Genomic DNA, 18,226 nt, shown 5'->3' with positions numbered 1-18,226 from the left:
AACTGGAGGGAAGGTTTTGGGTCTGGGAAAATGTTTTGATGTGACAGAGTTTTGAACACATTCAAATGCTGATGGACATAAGGTCTCAGAGAAGAGGCTGCCAATGCACTGCCTAGGGAGGGCACACGGCACCTTCTGAGAGAGGGGAAGGTGTTGGCTTGTCTTGCTGGGGAGTAGCAGGGCCTTGATTGACTGTGGAAAGTCGAACCAAGTTATAGAGTATCTTTGAGAGCTAAATAGGTGTGCAGGCTAAATGCTGAGAACAGCGGGAGCCACAGAAGGTCCTTGAGCAAGGTGAACTTGGTGTTTCCAGGAGTTAATCCTCAGTGATGGTGTGCAGGAGGGAGCAGAGGCAGGGAGAGAGCCACTTGGTAGGCACAGAGTGAAAGTTTTGATCAGGAAATGGAAAAGAAAGGAAGCTGTTATTTCTGAGAAGGCAAAGGACACAATCAAAGAGCAACACATGGTGTTTTATTACTGACTAGAGCATTGCATGAAAGGATAGTCAAAGGTGATATCAGAGGCTTAGACCAGAGGGAAGGTGATATCAGAGGCTTAGACCAGAGGGAAGCAAACTTTTCTATAAGGCAGGGGTCCCCAACCCTCAGGCCACTGTGTGTGGCCTGTTAGGAACCAGTATGGATATCTGTTCAAGTCCCTACTTTCCTTTTTTTTTTTTTTTTTCTTTTTTGAGTAGATAGATACCCAGATGAGGGGATTAGTAGATTCTTTTTCAAGTTTAGAAAGCTTTTCCTGTTGGTTTTCTTTGGGCTTCTCCACATTCAGTGGACTCGTGACTCTTGGGCTGATGGGAATTATCTCATCCAGGCTCCTCATTTCACAGAGGGGACACTGAGGACCACAGTCATTGATGCCTTGTCTAAGGTCCCATGGCCAGATGGTGGGAGAGCAGGTGGCCTCCTGCAGGTTTCAGATGCTTTTCACATGTGAAAAGATACAGGTTTAATTTGTGTAGCTTCAGAAGTCTGCAGTCTTATCTGTGGGTGAAAATTATCCATTGATGAACTTAAGTTCAATACAAGGACAGTCTTTCCAAAAGAATTGCTGTCCAGCAGGGGAGCCCACTGTTGACCCGAGAGGTCCTGAGTTCAGGGTAGGCCTGAAGATGTATCTTCTTCCCCTATCTTTTATTCCTTACCTTTGCTGTACTTCTTTCATGTAAAATCCCGGCTCCTTAGATGTTCTTGACACCCAGCTACATCCATCCCTCACCCTCAGTCATTCAAAACTTTGGTAAGACTTCTCTGTCCCAAGGTAACTGCTGTATCCTCCCAGATGACACATCAGATTAACCATCCTGTCTTATCTACAAGGACTCTTACCTCCTGTCTACTGTGGCCACCTCGCTTTGAATTCATACCTAGAACTGCATTAGGGCGTCCCACTCCCTACCACCACCTCCTGCCTTCCAAAGCCCTCTCTCACCACTTTCGGGGAGAACGGAACCTCTGATGTGAAAACCAACTCAGCCTCCTGCCATCAGACCTAGCAGATGTTCCCATGGCAGCACCAGCCTTTTTCTTCCCTTTTGATAAATGGGAGAGGCCCTCTCCTGACCAAAGGCTGGACCCCGTGTTACCAAACTCAAGGGGTTTGCCGTTTGGGGTGCTCTATTCAAGAACAAGATGTGGCTCTCGTCAGGTAGTTTTATTTACCTGCAGTAAGTCAAGGAGACAGGATTCATATCCAAAGCTTTGTCTCCCGGAAGGGAGGCTTAGCCCTTGCTTAATACACTATTTGGTCACTTTCACGTTGATTTCTTCTCTGCAGTTGGCTACACTCATCTAGTTGAGTTCCTGTCAAGATCATCCTGTTTACAACTACATCTGCAAAATACTGTGCTACATTTTAACAGTTAGCAAGAATAGCATTTAATAAGAACTGCCCAGACCTTGAGACCCTCGCCCTATCTTACACTTTTGTGTCCCACTCATGTTCTAGATCCCCCCCAATCCCTACTGGAAGGAACGCCTCATGCCCCCACTTTCCTCTTCTGCATCTTCAACCCTTCTCTTTTCTGCATGCTCTCTTCCTGTTAGCATTTTAGCATGTTTGTATCCACCAAACTGATCTTGCCCAGGTCACCAGTGACCTCCCTGTTTCTGAATTTATTCCCATTGGCCAGGCTCATCCTATTTGGCTTCTCTCTGACATCCAATTCTGTGGATCACGCCTGCCTTCTGCAGGTACTCTCTTGACTCTTGGGGCGGAGCCTCCCTGGCAGACCCTTTCTCTTTGGTCCATCCCTGAGAAGTTGGGATTCCCTTGGAGTTCTGTCCTAGGTGCCTTCCTTTTCTCACCCTCTCCCTGGATCATCTCAGCTCTCTTGCTTCAGGTTCCTCTCATATGCCATCAACACCCAGGTCTTTATCTGCAACCCAGACTCCTCTCCTGAGCTCTAGATCCAAACACCAGCTGTGTCCTGAACTTGAACACTTGAAGGTCTGGTACGTGCTTCTAACACAGCTTGTTCAAAGCTGAACTCACTTTCTCTGCCCATCCCTGCTGTGACCTCTAGTTCCCTTAATGATACCACCATCCACCTTTTTACATCTGCCAGAAATCTGGGAGCCATTTTGGCTCTCCTTCCCCCCACATCCTGTCAGTCACCGAGTCCCATCAGTTCTGCCTTCTTTTAAGTAGCTCTTAAATCCTTCATCCCTCCATCTACCCCTCTAGGGCAGCCGGCTGTCATCTCTCTCACCTTGCTGCTTTCATTTCTACTATCCTTTACCCATTTCTACCCATTTCTACCTTTTTTTGTCTGTCATTTCCTTTAAAAACAAAAACAAAACCCAAAAAACCCCAACTCTTCAAGTCCCTAGGAAATGTTTCTATCTCTTTTAAAAAGCAAACTGTTTTGGCTAATGAGGTTCACTTTCTGTCTGGCCCCTGTGACCCTCTGACCCAGCCTCACTTCTAGACCCTTTCCCACAACCGTCTGTGCCCCAGGGACCCTGATTTTCCTCCGGTTCATGTTTTCTAGCTGTTTCAAACACACTCTGCATTGAAGTCTTCCCCTGAAAATCTCCCCTCCCCCCCAAGTCTGACTAACTCCTAATGAATCATTCCAGTCTCAGCTTAAATGTCATTTCTATCTAGAACCTTCCTCTGACCCTCTGGATAGAGGGTTGTTGTCAATTCAAATTGCTTGAAGAACCAGATGGGTCAATGTGAAGCCTCCAGGAATAAGACCACGGGGCCGCTTTGTGGACAGCAGACCACACATCCTGCCTAAGACATTCATTTCCTAAGAATGGGGGCTAGCCAAGCAGAACACCAGCTGCACCCCACCCCGACCTATGTTGCTTAATTATGCATTCCCAGAATAGCTGTACTTTTTCTGGAATCACTCTGGGATATGGTAATTACTTGCCTTAGTCCTACTTAATTGATTCTTTATTTCTAGGGCTAAGTTCCATGCAGGCAGAGACCATGCCCGTGTCTTTTTCACCAGTGAACCCCTGGGACAGTGCACAGCCCATAGCGAGTGTGCAAAATACATACATGGAAAGGATGAGAGAAATGAGGTGGCTCGTATGTCCTGTTCAGAAGCAGAATTAGTTCTCAAGGAGCATTCTGACTAGTGCTCAGGATGAGAGGATGAGAGGCACAGGGTTTATGTGGACGCTTCTCAATTTAGTTCTGATGCCAGAGTTTAAACCAGGAAACCCAAATTGCCCCCCAAAAGTTACTCGGTGTAATATTTCAGTGTGTTTATCATCAGCATAGAGTTTATGGCAATAGTATAATTAATGCTGTAATTCCTCGTTTCCTCTTCCTTCTTCCTTTCTCTCCTACTCCGTTTATCTCTGGTGGCCTCTAAGGGTGTCTGGAAATGTGGTGGAAATGTGTTGCATTCAAGGAGACCAGCAGTTGGCGCTCTAGGACTTTTCGATAATGCCTTTTGGGGTGTTTTGTTCTTTGTTCAAGTTCACAATGTAGACAACTGGTAGGCAAGATTTCTTTCTGAAACAGAAAAGCAGGTTTTTGACTGAAAAACAGAAACAAAACACAAGAACAAGGAAATATAATAAACAGAGTTGTCAAATCTTTTTCTTAAGTACATACACAGAAACTTAGTTGGAGGTGTCCTCTGAGACTGCCAGACCAGAGGTTTTCAAACCTTAAGATTATCTGTGTGATAATACAGGATCCTGAGCCCCAATCAGACCTCTAGGTAGGAACCTGTGGAGTTAAGGTCAGGAATATGGTTTTTATCTGCTTCTCAGGAGATTTCGATCCTGCTGGCCCAGCTTGGGTTCCAGTGTAGGTATCACCCATCTAGACCAACGTTTCCCAAACTCTCTGTGCACACAAATCACCTGGAGATATTGCTGAAATATAGACACAATTTTCTGGGTCTGATGGAGCCTGCATTCTGTATTTCTAACAAGCTCCCTGGTGATTCCGAAGTTGCTGATCTGGAGACCACTCTTTGAAAAGCAAGAATCTAGGGGTTGGCAAACTATGATATATATGCTCCAGCAATATCCAGCTAATCACCTGTTTCTACAAATAGTTTTATTGGAACAAAGCCATGCCCATTCACTTACACACTGCCCGTGTCTCCTTTCACATTATGACAGGGTCGTATAGTTGTGACAGAGGCCACATGACTCACAGACATTTACTGTCGTCCTTTGCAGGAAAAAGTTTGCCCACCCTTGATCTAGAATTCTAAAGCCCTCCCACATCCACTGAAAGAACTCCCTGCCTCACAGGATACTTCATTCCATTTTCATACAGATCCTTAGAAAGTTTTTCCTTGCTTACTTGTAACTCAGTTCTTATTCTTGACAGGAATCTTTTCCTTCTTCCACACACAAATGCTCTGCTTACCTTCTTTTCTTCTCCAGTTCTCTCCTCATATTAGACCCCTCACAGACTGTCACCCAGACAAAGCCCGCTACCTTGGGTGTCTTCCTTGAGCACAAAATAGAATGGCATACCACCTTCTTCTCCGTCCTCTCTCAACTGCTCGTGGAATGCACTAGGCTTTCTGGGTAGCCCTTCCTCTTGATATCCACATTTGGGATGATCTGTCTGAGCAACATACAGCCAAGAACAAACATCTTTTGTGGGTCTTTTTATTTCGCTTCTCCAGTGCAATTTGTTCTTGGTTTACCTACTTTCCACTTTGCCCGTTCCTTCCTGTCTCTTCAAGTTCTTTTTTTGCCTGACCCTTAAATGTTAGAGTCTTGCGTCCCTCCCTGGTCCTCTTATCTCCTTCTTCTGCACATTCTCTTTGGATAATCTCAGCCATGCTTTTCGCTTCAACCATCTATATACTATAAAATCCTGATTAAGGAGGCCAGCCAGATTTTCTTTTATTTTCAGTTATTACTGCACATCTCCACCAGGATATTCTTGACTGTAGGCATCTCTCATTATCTTAGGTCTACTTTCCACCTCACCTCCCTCTGCTGTGATCTGTTCCTTCTTGTTTCTTTATTTCAACTAATGTTGCCACGACTCATGCCCTTGCATAAATTAGAAACCCAGAGTTAGCCTCAGTTCTTCTCCTTTTCCTTCCCTCCCTTTCAAGCAGGCACTGAGTGTATGGTTCCCTCTCTGCGTAGCTCTCAAATCTGTCTTCCCCTTTCCCCACTGCTGCTGTCTTTTCAGTGCTTATCACCCCCCGCCTCTTTGCTGCACTAGCCTCCTGCCTTGTCTCTCCTCTTCAGTGTGTTCCCTTCTCCTCTGCTGTAGTAGTTTCTCTAAGATCATGCTCTTCACCAGTGGTTTCCCATTGCGTGTATTGTGAGAAGCCGAGGGCTTCATAATTCGGTCCCTGAGTCCCAAAGGACTGCCATAACAAATCACTAGAAACTCGGTAGCTTCAAACAGCAGTTGTTTCTTCTCTTATAGTTCTGGGGGCAAGAAGATAGGAATCATGGTGTCAACAGGGTTGGTTCCTTCTTGAGGGCTCCAAGGGAGCATCTGTTGTGGCCTCTCTTCTAGTTTCAGTGGTTGCCAGCAATGCTCGCTGTTCCTTGGCTTGTAGATGCATCATCACTCCAATCTCTGCCTCAGTCTTTACATGGCTTCTGCCCTGTGTATCTCTGTATCTTCATATGGCCTTCTTAGAGGGACACAAGTCACTGGATTAGAGCCCACCCTAATTAAGTATGCTCTCATCTTAACTAATTATAGCTGCAAAGGTTTCCAGACACTGTCACATTCTGGGGTTCCAGGTGGACATGAGTTTTGGGAGGATGCCATTCAATCCAGCATACCCTTCCAGCCTCAGCTCTGACTACTTCTGACCATGGGCTCGCTCATTTACTTCAGTGCCCCGGATGGGTGAGAATTCACCAGGCAGACAAGGAGAAAGGATTCCAGCATAAGAAAGATGATGTTCGAAGGGCCACAGAGAAAGTAAAATTTCAGCTGAGTGTTAATATAGTACTTCATTTTATATTCTTTGTGGGGTTTTCTTTTTCTCACTGTAGTTTAAAACATAGCTCAGATGTTACCTGTTTTGTAAAGTCTTTCTTCAGTACTTAGTCTCTACATATCCTGTGGCCATCACTTGTGTGTTTTGATTGTTTAATTATTTGCTTATGTTCTCACCTGGCCAATGTGGTCCCGTGGCAGACTCTGTACACTTCATCTGGGGGGCTGTGCTTTGAGCCCACTGCCAAGCACCTGGCAGGTGCCCAGGAGATGTTTCTGAATGAATTTGCCATCTGCATTTAACCCCACAGATGTGATCACATAGGTTTCAGGCGAGGGGTTCTTCAGTCCTAATTGGACAGTCGCCTTAGGTAAGGTGGAGGGGATTTGAACATGAAGGGAGGCAATACTGAACCCCCTTCAAGATTCCTTTCATTTGGAGTTTCTGTTATTCTAACCACAGCCCCTTCCAGGAAAACAAAACAGTTTTTAAGGCAGAGAGACTGAAAGTCGTGCCAACTGCTTGGCTCCCCGTGGCTTTCCAAAGCTTCATTGTCATTGGAAGTTCTCCGCTACTGTGGACATTACGCGGAACGGTGTAGGCGCAGCTTTGAGAAGCTGAGCATCTCAGACCTCATTTGGAGGAGAAGGAACTGTGAACAGAGCTATTCTCATCTGGCAGATGCAGTCATAAAACTCAGCGGGTTTTCCGTGTTTCTTATTTGCATAAAAGGATTTTAAAGACTATAATTTAATGCTTTCTTGATTCCTATTTCAGTTGAATTGATTTTAATATCACCTTATTACAGATTCACTGAAAGTCACCTTTTTATTTTTGATGGAACAGGAAAGAGGTTTAGCTGTGGAGAAAACCAAGAAATGGGGGCATTCAACTACATTGCTAAAGGGGTAAACAGGGTACAAAGACATTTTTGGAGAAAGCATACACCCAATATATAATACCTTTGAACGCTCATTTCTCAGATTACAGTAAGCTGTGCCTAACTGTTCATTGGTACTAATTATTACACCAAGAGGGCATGTTAGAAAAATTGCCACAGACCATAAACAGTCACTTTTTAATTTAGAAGAAGAGTTTGAGGTAAAACGTTATTATTTAAATGGCTTCGAAACAAGTGACTTATAAACATATTTCACAACCCCAAGTTAGAAATAGTTTCCTCTGATTCCCAAAGAAAATGCTGGGGCCCCTTGGCTATGGAAGCAGCACAAACTCTATATCACGCAGTTGCATTTTTATACGAATGGGCACCCTTCAGTGTGAGCAAGGATCGGAGGAACACTGCTTCTCACTGCAGCCAGCTCTGAATTACGCAGCCAGAATTCAGCTAATCAGCCTGTTTGTGAGCGTCATTGTGTAGCATCCTTTTGCAAATTGGATTAATAGTTTTCAGAAACCCCATCCCATGCCAGACCCCCTGAGTGAAGCTGCTGTATTGGTGAGAGAGCTTTGCGAAGCTCAGATTTTGTGATTTCTCTCTTCCCTCTTGGCCAGGGATTCCTAACATGGGCTCCATGATGGCATCAGGGAGTTTGGGATGGGAAAACAGATAATTTGGAATACTGTTTCTTCTTCACTGCTTCAAAGTTACCATTGTTAGACCATTGGTAGATTCTGTGAAATGTGTTAATAAAGAATCACATATACAAAGGGAAAGGATAAGGGTAGTGGAGGTCAAGTATATGGTGACGGAAGGAAATTTAACTTTGGGTGGTGAGCACACAATGCAATATACATATGACGTATAATTGAATTGTACACTTGAAATCTATATAATTTTATTAACCAATGTCACCCCAATAAATTTAAAAAAGAAAAAGAATCACATACAGATTTGTTTTTTAATATTTTGATAACTGTATATCAATACAATACATTTCTTATGTGAACCAATAAGAAGTATTTTATGCATTTAAAAATATTATTCAACATGAAAAAGAAGGGAAAACTCAGAAACTGTCACAGAACCAAGAAAACTAAGGAGACATGACAACTAAATGTAATGAATACGCTGGACTAAATCTTGGAAAGAAGGAAGACAGTAGTGGGAACACTGGAGAAATTCAAGTAAAAGTCTGGAGTGTAATTCATCATAAGGTGCCAATGATGGTTTCCTAGTCTTGACAAGTGTACCATGGAAATGTGAGATGTTAACAGTGAGGAAATTAGATGGAGGGGTATTGGAGAACACTGTGTACTCTCTTGGCAACATTTTGTATGTCTGAATTTACAGTGAGAGTAGGTATGGGATCTGCTCCCTGCCCCCACAGATGTGTGGGATGGGGGTTTTGTTAACTCAGGGCTATTGTAGCCTCTTCTTTTTACAACTCCAAGGAACTATGGAGAGAGAGAGTGATCCAAACGTAGGGAAAAGTTATCCAGAGAAGTAAAATAATTCGTCGTGTAATATGGTGGAAAAGGCATGACTTTGGGGTCATATTCTCTGTCACCAGCTTTGTGCTTTGTGGTCAGTAAACTGCTCTAGACTTCCTCATCCCCCTTGCAAAACAAAGCCATCAATAAAACGGTCATTGTGAGGACTAAACATAACACGCCCACCAGGTAGCCCTGTCATTGGTTTTTGCTGGTATGTTTTAGTGCCTCTTAAGTGCCAGGCACCACACTAAGCGTTTTCCGTAAATTATCTGATTAACTCTTCAAAACACCTGTATGACACGACCATTTCATAGATGTGGAAGCTGAGAGTCAGAGGCTCCGTGACCTTACTGCCCAGGCCCACTAAGCTGAGCTTAAACACAGAACTGTGCCGACTGTAGTTCATGGTCTTCCTGCGTCTCTTGAGGCTGAGCCTTTCCTGACCACCCAACGGATCTGGTTACAGGGTGCTTTGCCCGCTCTGACTTCTGAACCCCCTCTCATTTGTTTTCCACATTCACATCCAGATGCTCCCCTCGTGAGTGACACTGTTGCCCATGTGGTTGGCTTCTCCCAACTAGTGGTTACCCAACTGTCAAATAAGGGTGTTGGGCTCTCCTCAGGTCTGTCCCAGCGTGGAAGGTCCGGTCCTCAGTCTCTGATCTTTAACTGCTAATTTCAGCTGTTCAATGGGATGATTACTGAATCACTGAAGGAATTAGAAATTAGAATTTTCTAATTTGTTTTGAGCAAAGTTATGCATTTCTGTATAAGTCTCCCAGGTTCCAGGGAGGGAGGAAAAAAAGGCAAGAGTGCTAAGCCGTAGTGAGCTCCTTAAAACTACAGCAATTTTTTTTTTTAAAAAAGAACCCATTATAACTATAGTACCTGGTGGGTACTAGGCTAATCAGGAGGATCACTTTGTAATTTATATGAATGTCTAACCACTGTGCTGTATACGTGAAACTAATATAAAATAATATTGAATGTCAACTGTAGTTGGGGAGAAAAACAGCAGGTGCCACTGTGACATTTACCTTTCCCTTAATTGGGATTTTGTTGCGGGATTACTCTAAAGGACATGAGAATAATTTTCCTTTTTTGTTTCCTTCTGTGATTAGAGAGGAGACACCATGTGTCACCATGAAGTTGCCAGTTATTTCCAATTAAAGTCTATTAAGGGGGGCAGAAAGGTAGTTATTAGTATTAATACTTGGGCAGGTGAATTTAGTGATAAGAAGTAGTTATTAGGTGATGGGCCTGATTTCCATAAGTGACATAGCATACACATTTGTCTCAAAATGAGAAAACTACAGTGGTACTCGGCGTGGTGAGGTGACTTTAATGGGGTGCCTTTGATGCTCTCTTGTTTTTCAGTTTTTCCCCTACATCCTGTTACTGGTTGCCATCCTCCTGTACCTGCCCTCCCTGTTCTGGCGTTTTGCAGCTACTCCGCATCTTTCCTCAGACTTGAAGTTCATCATGGAAGAACTTGACAAAGTTTACAACCGTGCAATCAAAGCTGCCAAGAGTGTGCGTGACCCCGACGTGAGAGACGGTGCTTGCCCGGTTCCGGGTGCTAATGAGAATGTAGGGCAAAGGTAACTTAGTCTCCAGCAGGTTCCTCGTCACGTTTTGTAGTATGCATTTTCTGCCCTTCTGCAAGGAGATAAGGGGCTGGCATCTACCTGGTGAGGCTCTGTGGGAGCCAGGAAGGCCCGCTCTACCTAAATCACACCCCTGCCTATGTACCCCAGCACCTGTCCTCACATCAGAAGTCTTCCTCTTATCGAATGAAACATCACTGTCTCATGTCTTAAAATGCACTTCTAGTAGAGGTAACAGAAGTGCTAGGTGTGGCTTGCGCGCTTTGACTTACACCTTAATGGAGAAGCACAGAGGATTAAGAGCCCAGTGAGCTCAGGGAATGGGTATGAGAAGTGGGGAACGAGTAGGCAGTGCCTTGCCTTTTCCACGTTCTTCCTCTGGTTTTTGTTATCAACAATAGTAATAATATTAGTAGCTCTCATTTTAAACATACTTGATATATCACAGACACCATGTTGAGTTCTCTTAAGTCCATTATCTCATTAATCCTCAGAGCATCATTATCAATTAAGTGCATTTATTTATTGCTTCCCCCCATTTTTCAGATAAAAACACTGTACCATAGCTGTCAGTGGGAGAACTGGGAACTGAACCAGGTCCATCAGCCCCGCAGCCTGAGCCCAAACCCACTGAGCTATCTGACTCCCACCCCTTGCTTATAGAAGGCATATATATGTGTTCTAGTTGGGCTGGAAGATTCTTTTCTATTTTATTTTTTCACACTTGAGCAGAAAACTGTAGTTTTTAAAAAAGCATCAGAATAAGAACTATCAAATTTATTTAACATTTACTAAGAACCAGGTGGTGTTCTAAGAATTTACAGATATAACTAATTTAACTAACTAGAGCTTTAAAATATTAAGGGGAAAGTTGTTTTATTATTGCTTTTCTTTTTTTTTAACCTAATGTTATTCCCCAGTACTCGAATGAAGTAATAGAGAAGTACAGGAAGAAAGGTGTTTGAGATTTCTAGTGTGATATTGTTGAATGTGTTTACATCTTTAATATTTGATGGCCTTGGAAAAGGTTTAAATTATTATTTATTTGTTTTCTTTTGAGTTTGTGGGAGATATCTGAAAGCCACTTCAAGTACCCAATTGTGGAGCAGTACTTGAAGACAAAGAAAAACTCTAATAATTTAATCGTCAAGTACATCATCTGCCGGGTCCTAACACTCATCATTATGCTGTTCGCATGCATCTACCTGGGCTATTACTTTAGCCTCTCCTCCCTCTCGGATGAGTTTGTCTGCAGCATCAAATCAGGAATCCTGAGAAATGACAGCACTGTCCCTGAACGGTTTCAGTGCAAACTCATTGCAGTCGGCATCTTCCAGTTGCTTAGTTTAATTAACCTCATTGTTTATGTTCTGCTGGTTCCGGTGGTTCTCTACACACTATTTGTTCCATTCCGACAGAAGACAGATATTCTCAAAGTGTATGAAATCCTGCCCATTTTTGATGTTCTGCACTTCAAGTCCGATGGGTACAATGACTTGAGCCTCTACAATCTTTTCTTAGAAGAGAATATAAGTGAACTCAAGTCATACAAATGTCTTAAGGTACTGGAGAACATTAAAAGCAGTGGTCAAGGCATCGACCCAATACTTCTCCTGACTAACCTCAGCATGATCAAGATGGATGTTGTTGATGGCAAAAATCAGGCTAAGACGATGGGAGAGGAGCAGGGGAACCGGATGGCAGAGCTCCAAGGTAAGGTTAGCCTTCAGGTCTTGGTTGAGGAAACCCACAGAGTACCTTCGCAGCTGCCTTTTGTGAATGATTGACAGTCTTTGCCCACCCTGTCATTGGGCATCAGAACATTTTCCTAGTGTGGTCTCAGGTGAAACCTTTTGGTACTGGGAGAAGAAAGAACTGGGGCTGGCCTAAACTTCCAAAGGAAAGTGGCTGTGCTTTTTCTAGATTATTCTTTCTTCCTTCTCATTCTCTCTCTCTTTCATACTCTGCCTCTTGTTCAAGCATTCTTCATTGCTGTTATTCTTGCTTATTTTTGTCTTGTTTTACTGGCTTTTCTCCCTGGACCACCTGACCTAACTTCACTATGCTCTGAAATTTGTTAAGAAGCAATACCTGCTAAGGCAGAAAACATGGGCTAGATTTATAGCGGAAGAGAAGTTAATTCATGCTGATGGTTCCCGCTGTGAATTCTGTCAGAAATATTTGTTTTTCATTTTGACAGATTTGAGTCTACACAATGAAACTAAAGTAAATAATGGAGAGAGGAATGCTCGACAAAGACTTCTGGATTCTTCTTGCTGATGATTCTTATCTTGAACTTCAGATTTGTCAATTCTGTGATGTGCCATTCATTTTGGCTAAAGTACCTGTCAGGTTTCAGGGAAAGCGATGGTCAACAAAAGGTGGAAGAATGGCTCATGAACTTCCTTCAAGAAGCAATGCAGAGATAAGTAACCCACAGCGAGTATATATGTGTAAGTCCTCATCAGAGGAAAAGTGGGAAGACTAATCAAAGTAAGAGGAGTAGAGCTTGCAGTGCGTCAAAGAAATACCTTTCTGTACAGATGGTCCAGTGAGACTCGGAGCTACTGGAAAGCAAGGACTTCAAGAGATTTTTAACTTTTGTTTTATGAAATAATAAACATGTCAGGATACAATTTAATATGAGTTGCTTACATGCTATAATGACTGTTGGACAAGCAAAATATTCACTGGCTGTGGACCGACCCATAGATGGACCTGCTTTTGCCATTGTCCTTAATTGGGAGTAATGCTGGTACCCGAGTCCTGCCCACCCTGGCTCTCTTTACAATGCTACTTGTCAACCTTGGCCAACTGAAATCTGACCACTGTTAGCTGCACTCTGCTAGGAAGGCTGCAGTCCCATGCATGCTCTGACTGAAAATGTAGTAAGATAGAGTCTAATGGATATTTAATTGTGACTTTTTTCTAGGCAAGAATGCTTCTAAAAGAGCCTAGTGGGGAAATCAGAACATTCAGAACAGGTCAATCACTGTCCAAGGGGCTTTCTTCAGAACGTTCCTGTTATCAAAAGCATCTAAAATATGATGCCATTTAAATTAACTGAACACAGAATGCTTAAAGTGAGGGATATTTTGACTTTGTGATCAGAACATATAAATGACATCTGCCATATGGTATGCTTGGAGCCAGAACAACTTAGCGCTTTATTTTATTTATATTTAAGCATATCTTTTTAAAATTCATTTTAATTTAGAATCATGATGTCAGAATTGAGGCCGTTTGGGAAGAACATTCTAGCATTGAAGACGTAAAGAATAAATGTCACAACATGGGTATATAATACTTAAGCATTGTTTCATAGACATGTAAGGGTGACTCAGTATACGAAAACTTTTCCCAATTTTGACCATGTAAATACATCCTAACTATGTTTACATTTTATACAAAATTATTTAAAATGACATCTGTGGACCTCCCTACTTTTATTCTTAGAAAGTTAACACATTGCTAAAGTGACTAATCCTCAGGAACCTCACAGCTTACATTTGGCTCTTAGGGACAGTTGTTGCCCTGTTCCTGTGAGCTAATGAGTATTTTGTGAAGAACAGAAGTTATATAAGCTGCTCTCTGCCTTTCAGAATATCCACAAAAGCAGATTTTCTTTGTGCTGCGATGGTTTCTGAGATGGAGAGCCGATGGCAAATATCAAGGATGCAATCGGTGCTTTAAATTATTCTTGTTATGTGTTATTTATTACTGTTAAATTATAGTGGAAATGGCAGTAATCCAAATAATTGATTTTTCTGCATATTTATATCACTGTATCTGAGATATTCTATCACAATTCTCTACACTCTTTTTATAATTTGAAAAGATTTTTGAAATATATTTTTCTATGATTTTTTTCCCCAAAAGCCTCATCTTCTCTGTAGATTTCCCCTAATTTATATTTTGAAGTGGTAGCAGTGGATACATTATATTGGAGACTAGGGACTCTTCAAGTCCTGTCATGGGTAATCCTTTCATCAGAGTTATATGGAGTCCTCGGCCTCTGTTCATTTCCCTGTTCCCACTCTCTGAGCTCCTATCAGGTCTGTGATGTCCCAGACATCATACTGGCTTCATGGGTGTGAATAAGGTGAGTCCCCATCTTTGAGGAGTTCAGACTTTAGTAAAAGACAGTGAAGACAGAGGCAGGTACCAAGAAAAAGAGTAGCCACAGTAAAGGCCCTTCCAGAAAACTCACAGCAAATCCTCTGTGTTCCTGGTAAATGCCATGTTTTTTCTCTTTCCCATAGTTTCTATCACTGATGGTTTTGTTACAGTTTTTCCCAGAGGCCCTTTAGCCACATGGTCCCCAGGCTGAAGGTTAGACCAAACCGTGACATCGACAGTGACTTTGAACAGTAAGAGCTCCAATTGCCTTTCATACTTTACCTGGCAGGGAGTGGGGAGGATAAGCCGTGGGACATGTGGAGCTACTCATGAACATACATGGCACTAGGAGGCTGGTTGTACAACACAGATGTCTGGTTGTACATTTGGGCTTGGAAAACAGTGTTATTAGGAAAGTTCATCCTCCCATCTTCCGTGAGTTGCCAACCTGGATGGAGATTGATTCTCAAGGGCCAGATGCCCGAAGACGAGGAGTCATTCCTTATTTTTCAGAAGGCGACAAACCTAACCTAAATGACGTCCACCCCCAGCCCCCAGCAGTAATGTTTGACTTTAATTCTGGCCCATGTCTTCCTAGTAAACCACCCCGAGGCCTCTAACCCACACTCGTAACAGCCGTACTGCAGCGGGGACTGGGACCCATCATTCTGAATTCAGTGTCCAGCTGTGTGTATAATTTTACCAAGGGACAGGCAGAGACCCTCCAATGCAGAGGTCCGTAAACTTGCGAGGTCACAGACTTCCTTGCAAATATTTTTTAAAAGCTGCACACCTTTTCTTCAGATATACACACAACACTAAATACACCTGCAGGGGTTATCATAGTCCATACACCGAAGCTTGAGCTGTGCTCTGATGCCCCAAGCCACACACAGCCGGGAATGGAGGCTTCTGCTGCCCCTGTGCAAAGCTGCTGCTTCCCACAGTCTCAGCTGTATGTTTACCTTTGAGGAAAGTGTACCTTTTGAGTAACTGACATCATTTTCTAGAGTCCGACTGTAAAAGTCAGGAGAGTTAGTGGGCGGCAATAGCTTAGAATGATCAGGCAGTTGACACTGACCATTGTTCTCTCACTGGCCACCAGGTATTATTTCATTCCAGATCCGAATCATTGCCCCTGGTGCAGCCTCACTGGAAGGTGAGGAGGGTGGCATAACACTTGTAAAATGCTTTGTCCTACTTTGTCCTTGTACTGTGAGAAAGCTAGAAACCTCCAGTTCATTTGTGGAAACCGCCTGTTCGCTGAGTATCCTCTCCTGTCCAGGAATGAGCCAAGGTGGCCAGCAGGGCACTGTGGGCCTTGTTCCTGGGAGGATTAGTTCAGCTCTTACAGGCGGATTGTCACACACCTTTTTAAATGCATTCATGTTTAGTTTATTTTGCTATTGTCAGTCTAGGGTAGATAGAAGATCCATGAGGTTGGGAGTTTTTATCCACTGATAAAACCTCAAGCTCCTAAAACAATGACTGGCATTTAATAGGCATTCTTAAATATTTATTGAATGCAGGAACACATAGGAGAAATCTTAGTTTGTTGGCAACTGTGATTTGATTTTAAAAGGCAGATAATTCTCCACAGGAGAGGGAGGGGAGGCTCATTTAGCATCCTGGTAGAGAGAGGACTGTTTCTGCAGATGAACAGGTTTCCACATTTAAGTAGTGACAGTTTTTAACTTTATATTGTAGAGTAAGTCATCACCACTTTCCAAGTTCAATACAAGTTCAGTATTGCCTCACAATAATTAGGAAAATTGAAGTTTTAAAGGTCCTGGTCTCCATAATTTCCCAGAATAACCTCATGAAAAGGGATGTTGGTTGAAATGCACAATTATCAGTAATCGAGGTTTCGTCTGAGGGCGTTAGGATTAAATAGATCCTTCTGAGCAATCATTGGTATTTTGGCCCAGTTTTTCACAGATAAAGGGAAACCTTTAAAAGAAGGTTGGCAAAGATGATATTGTGTCATTTGTGGAATAGATGTTAATCTGTGATTAGTTTGTCTTGCCTGCTTTTAAATATATTGTGTTCTGGGTTCTCTCTTTAGCTGTAAAAATACTTTGTTGCTTAAAGCATACAGTAATTGTTATTCAGGTTCCAGAAAGTTATAAAAGCTTCTCATGCCTTGAGTGCTTTCCTCCTGCCCGCCAGAAGAGGAAAATTCTTGTAGAATTCTACAGTGTCACAAGTGTTCCCTACAAAACTGAAGCCGTCAGCTCCTCTTAACAAGTTGACTTTTTAAAAGCATCGTAATTATAATTTAATGGTATTCTGTAAAGTGGTACTTCTAGGTGTAATTTAAATTTTTTATGGCTAAATTTCTTCAAAACTTTTAAAGAAAAATATGTGTTCTTTTTGCTGTTTCATTTGGTAAGAATGATTGCTTTCTGTTCCACAACAATAAAAGGATGAGAACATATCATGGTTTAGAAAATGATCCTAAAAGACAGCACAAGAACCTTGAAAGCTCTGTATTTTGGTGGTTATCACTATTTATTTCCACATAAGTCAGTTGCCCAAGATCTGCATTCTGATCATGCTGACTTTGTTTAAGGAGGGGTCAAAGGCTGAAAATCAAGGCTGCGTTGTCTATAGATGTAGGTGAAATAATGTTTTGGTTCTGTGCTATTGTGTCAACCTGAATAAAACTTCTCCGAGTAATGAAAAATGTGTCTTACTATTTCTTGCCTTCTCTTCAGGGGAAGATGTAACAAAAGATGAGTCCTGAAATGTCTTGAGGCTCATTCTTTTCTGCTGGGTACATAAAATTCAGTAGGCTCCATGGTACTTACTAAAATCCAGCTGGCAGTAACTAAAGGAACAAAGCCTTGATTAAGAGCCCACAGATTCTGAAATTTCTAAAGCAGAAATCAGATGCTATCTGATTAAGGATTGTTTGCCTGCACTTGAAGAGAAAGCAGTAAAAACTATATGCTGCTAAACATAGGTTGGCCGCCCCACCTCTCTCAAGGTGTACCCCAATGGTCAATTAAAACAATTGACTGTTATGGGTAATAAATCAGAGCCATTAGAAATTTTAGTACAGTGCCTACCATAGAGTACTCCATATGTGCTGGCTGCAATCATCATTGCTTCCTCCTGCTTCTCAGCTATTTTCTAGGGCAGCACCCTGGGAACCTTAGAAGTTGTATTCATTTTCTCTTGTTCCATAAGAAATTACTGCTACCTTAGCAACACACATTATTTCACAGTTTCCAGGGTCGGGAGTTAAGACATGGCTGAGCTGGGTCCTCTGCTTAGGATCTGACAAGGTTGCAGTCAAGTTGTGGATGGACTACATTCTCATCAGAGGCTCCACTGGAGAAGGAGCTACTCCCCAGCTTCCTCAGGTTGTTGGCAGAATTCATTTCCTTGTGGCTGTCTGAGTTTTTACTGAGTGTTGTCTGGTAGCCACCCACAGTTTCTTGCCATGTGGATTTCGCTAACATGACTGAAGGATCGTCTCTCACCTCAGGGAGGGCCTGGTCCCTTTTTTTAAAGATTTTAATGAAATTAAGTCAGGCCACTCAGGGTACTCCTTTTTGGTTAACTCAAAATCAACTGCTTTGGGAGCTTCATCACACCCATGAAATTTCTTAACCTTTACCATATTCTGTTGCCTCAAAGCAAGTCACAAGTCCCATCCCACTCAGGGAGACCATCA

The 18,226-nt window shown here is 42.6% G+C and overlaps 1 protein-coding gene across 1 annotated transcript in view; it reads left to right on the top strand.

Annotated features, from left to right (window-relative positions):
* PANX1 (pannexin 1) overlaps positions 1-17,230 on the top strand; it is a 39,173-nt gene extending 21,943 nt beyond the window's left edge. Inside the window, exons 3-5 of the mRNA XM_016158715.2 lie at positions 10,196-10,419; positions 11,486-12,138; positions 12,626-17,230. Of these exons, the coding sequence (XP_016014201.2) occupies positions 10,196-10,419; positions 11,486-12,138; positions 12,626-12,705 (957 nt within the window). The 3' untranslated portion in view covers positions 12,706-17,230. The remainder of the gene's footprint in view (positions 1-10,195; positions 10,420-11,485; positions 12,139-12,625) is intronic.
* Positions 17,231-18,226: the final 996 nt, after the last annotated feature.

The sequence above is a fragment of the Rousettus aegyptiacus genome, unplaced genomic scaffold (genome assembly GCF_014176215.1).
Source record: "Rousettus aegyptiacus isolate mRouAeg1 unplaced genomic scaffold, mRouAeg1.p scaffold_m13_p_5, whole genome shotgun sequence".
In the NCBI taxonomy this organism is placed as follows: domain Eukaryota; kingdom Metazoa; phylum Chordata; class Mammalia; order Chiroptera; family Pteropodidae; genus Rousettus; species Rousettus aegyptiacus.
Note: the sequence above shows the minus strand (reverse complement) of the source record. Positions and strands in the feature narration are given on the sequence as shown.